This window comes from Dendroctonus ponderosae, unplaced genomic scaffold (genome assembly GCF_020466585.1).
Source record: "Dendroctonus ponderosae isolate FM_Combo_2020 unplaced genomic scaffold, Dpon_F_20191213v2 Dpon_F_20191213_4, whole genome shotgun sequence".
Lineage (NCBI taxonomy): Eukaryota > Metazoa > Arthropoda > Insecta > Coleoptera > Curculionidae > Dendroctonus > Dendroctonus ponderosae.
The window spans coordinates 2,263,053-2,266,610 of NW_026018611.1; the positions used below are offsets into that span (position 1 = coordinate 2,263,053).

General features: G+C 46.0%; 1 protein-coding gene across 1 annotated transcript in view; it reads right to left on the bottom strand.

The window, feature by feature from the left end:
- LOC109542989 (DNA repair protein complementing XP-C cells homolog) overlaps positions 1-3,263 on the bottom strand; it is a 5,663-nt gene extending 2,400 nt beyond the window's left edge. Inside the window, exons 1-5 of the mRNA XM_019912474.2 lie at positions 2,861-3,263; positions 930-2,799; positions 604-871; positions 308-549; positions 28-253 (exon numbers count right to left, since the gene is read on the bottom strand). Of these exons, the coding sequence (XP_019768033.2) occupies positions 28-253; positions 308-549; positions 604-871; positions 930-2,799; positions 2,861-3,107 (2,853 nt within the window). The 5' untranslated portion in view covers positions 3,108-3,263. The remainder of the gene's footprint in view (positions 1-27; positions 254-307; positions 550-603; positions 872-929; positions 2,800-2,860) is intronic.
- Between the last annotated feature and the right edge of the window lie 295 nt (positions 3,264-3,558).

Genomic DNA, 3,558 nt, shown 5'->3' on the forward strand with positions numbered 1-3,558 from the left:
TATTTGTTTAAAAAAATCACAACTTACCTTGTCCCATTTGGGGCGAGCCTTCACTATTTTGTAGGGTTGTTCGCCCATCCGCACCACTTTAGCCTGCTTCAGCCAAATGTCCCTGGAATGCAACGTGTAGACACAAGCACGGGGGTACACGGCTTCACCTCGAACAAACCCCAAAGTGGGCGGCTCGGGGGGATAAATCGCCTCGAACTTCAGCAAGTGGCGCCTCAGTGCATAGAGCGGATGATCCTTATACCTGACAATAAAACGAAAAAAGTTTCTTTATTTAATTCAACGAAAGAAAACTCACTCTGATATCACTTTAGGGAGAGGCTGGTCCAGCTGTTGCCTGGCCAGGTCTTCATCTTCTTCCCGGTCTCTTGCTGTTAGGACGCCTTGGAACGGCTTCAGGCTTTCATTCCACCACTTTTGGTTGATCCGCAACTTCCTGGTGATTGTGTTGAAGTTTTGGCAGTAACGCTGCGTTACGTCCTTTACCTTACGATTATTGTCCCAAGCCAGCACGTACGCAACCGGATGCGTAGCTCTTTGCTGCAATTGACCAGGTGATTAATCTAGGACTAAACCGATAAAAACAACACCTACCACTATATTCTTGATACAATGTACTTGGCCCGACATCACATCGACAGTTATCCACTTTTCCTCGGATTCCAGAAATACTTCCACCCAGACGTCAGAGCCCTGCTTTTTGCTCTTTTCCTCTGGTTCTGGCTTTGCTGGGATGCGCCTCTTCACTTTGGCCTTCGGTGTGAAATCGTCTCCACTGTCCTGCTGTCTTTTCCTGACCGGTTCAGGGGCACAGTCGCTGTCCGAGTCGCTGGGTGCCGCTGATTTGCCTTGTTTTACCAGTCTACCCCATCAAGTAGCCATCAAAACCCCCTCCTTTGACAAAAAAAAAACAAACTCACCTGCTACGAGCAATCTGCTTCTCTTCGGCCATCCTGCTCTTAACAAGGCCGACAATATCTTGCTTAACGTCCAACGCTTTGGACTTTGAAGGCTTCTGTAGAGTTTTCAACTTCGCCAAATCTGGAGCGGCCTGACTTAGGCGTTTGCTGAAGGAGCACGACGGCTCGAACTCACTATCCGAGTCAGAAGCTGCAGTTGTTCTGCCAACTTTAAGCGCCTTCAACTTTTTCAAGTTGGGCTTAGAACGGCTGGGTTTTTTACGCTGATCTGCGGCTTCGGCTTCGGACTCGCTGTCACACAATCCATCGATTTGTAGTATTACTTTCGAGCGTCTGCTTGATCTGAGGTTCTTGGCTGTGTTTGGATTTGGCTCAGCAGATGCTCGACCATCTGGATTTTCGGTGAGGGTGGATTTTTTTCGTGACTTTTGCACCCTTGCGGAAGGTTCCACCGTAGCTGAAACAGCTGGCTCAGGACTGGTTGCTGACTTGCGTTTTCTCAGCTTAGCCAGCCTTGGCTTGGCGCCACCCGCTGGTTTCTGGTTGTTGTTTTCCTCATTTTTCGCCGCATCGTGTGAAGATGTTTGTTCCTCACTTTTGGCAGATCTGGGTGATTTCGCTGTTTCAGCACCTTGCGAGACTTTGCCTCCTGCACTGGCTGCCCGTCGTCGGGACTTTTGTGTTGCAAGTTTTTCATTTTCTGTACTTTTGGTGCGCTTTTTAGTTGCAATTTTCCCCGCTTGCAACTGTGACTCTGCGGCCCGCGGTGAACTTCCAACCAACTCCGTAGCAAGTTTACTGGATCTTTTCCCTTTGGCTTTCGGTCCTTGAGATTCCGGTTTGCTCGCTTCACTCGCCAACGCTTTGCGTGCAGCAGGCCTCTTCACTGGAGTAGGTTTCTGGAGGGTGATCGACACTTTTGCCTTGGGCGTTCCTTGCTTAGCCAATGAATCGCCTTTGCTTGCAGCATTTTCCCTGCTAGCAGAAGTTTTTGCGCTGAGGGAATGCAGATCACTGGCAGGGGGGCGAAGAGGTTCCACTTGCAAAGACATAACTATTCTTGCCTGGATGCCCAAGGCACGCAAAATGGCAACAAAGATCAGCGCCAGCATTTTCTTGTTGTAGGCCTGCTTTGTGTTGATCTGCTTTTGCAGACTGTCTGCTAGCGAGATGTTTTTCGGGGTTGCCCTCTCAATATTCTCAAATGTCTTGTGGTACCAAGCAGTGATCTGCTCCAAGTAGGACAAATCGGTTCGGCCGTTCGGGTAGCTTTGCTCAGATGGTAGCAGGGAGAGGGCCAGAGCAAGGGTTTGAGTATCATTAAGCACCGAATTCACATAGTTGCCATGCGCTATCCAGCAGAGCAAGTGCACTTGGTGGACCAGGAGCTGATTCTCTTTTCTGATCCGATTTAGGCGTCTCTTCATGGCTGCCACCAGATCAATGCCTTTCTTTTTCTTTACAACATCGGGCATATCGACGACTATTTGCAACCCTTTGGTCGGCACAATGTTTTTGGCCTTTGGGGCCTGCGAAAGATTCTTGATCTCCTCCCAGTCCTCCTTCTCCGAGTCGCACGACTCAAAATCACTATCATGAAAATCCCCCGCGGTTAGATGCGGTTCCTGGGGCGATTTGCCTTCTCCAACTGCCAGCAGATTTAAAATGTTCGTTTGCTTTTCCTGCGCTTGCTTTTTGGCCTTGTAAATTTCAACTTGCTTCTTCGCTTCTTCCATTTGTTTAGTGTAGTGTTCGAATTGGTTGAAACTTTGCTTGGCGGCCCCTTGTTGAGGAGGTTTGTGAGGCGTTGATTGCAGTTCAGGTGCTTCATTGCTGCTGTCTGATTCACCGTCGCTAAGGCTTTTCACTCCTTTAAAAAAGAACAGTTGATTGTGCTCGTTGAAAGCAAATTTGTGTTTTTGAAGACTAACCTGCTAAAATGTTTTTTTCAATGCTGGCAAACTCAGACGCACTAGTAGGTTGGGATGCAAAAAACTCGGAATCAAAATTGAGCTTCTCCGGCCTGTGCAAGTAAGTTTCAATATCACTTTCGCTTGATGAAGAACCTCCATTGGCTGTATGGGTTTTTTGATTAGGAGATGGTTTTTTTAAGGGCCGGTCATCCTCACTATCACTACTTTCTACGTATTTCTTGACACTGGTTCTGGTGCGCTTCATTTGGACTACTCATTAATAACAAACTAGTGCCGACAACAAGTTACTACGAACAGTAGACGATAAGAATATATACAACTTTAATTAAAAGCGCGCTTAAAAACATCACAAAACAAACATGACATCTCACATAACCTAACTGCCAAAACTCGTTATCAAGTGTGCTGCTGATACACAGACCTTGTAATCATCATGTTTGTAGTTTGGGCGTGGCATTGCAGTATATAAAAGCATTTTAACATTATTATTTTTCGCGTTTTATATGAATTCATATTCATTCTTTATAAAGTTTTTTCAAAATTATGTAATTCTATAACAAAAGATAAGAATACTGTTGAACCACACTTGCCGTAGGATAAAGCATAATCGAATAACTAAATATGAGGTAAAAGCAAACGTTCATTAGTTTCGGTTTTTGTTGGTTGTTTTTGCTGTTTGAAACAATGAGTATAAA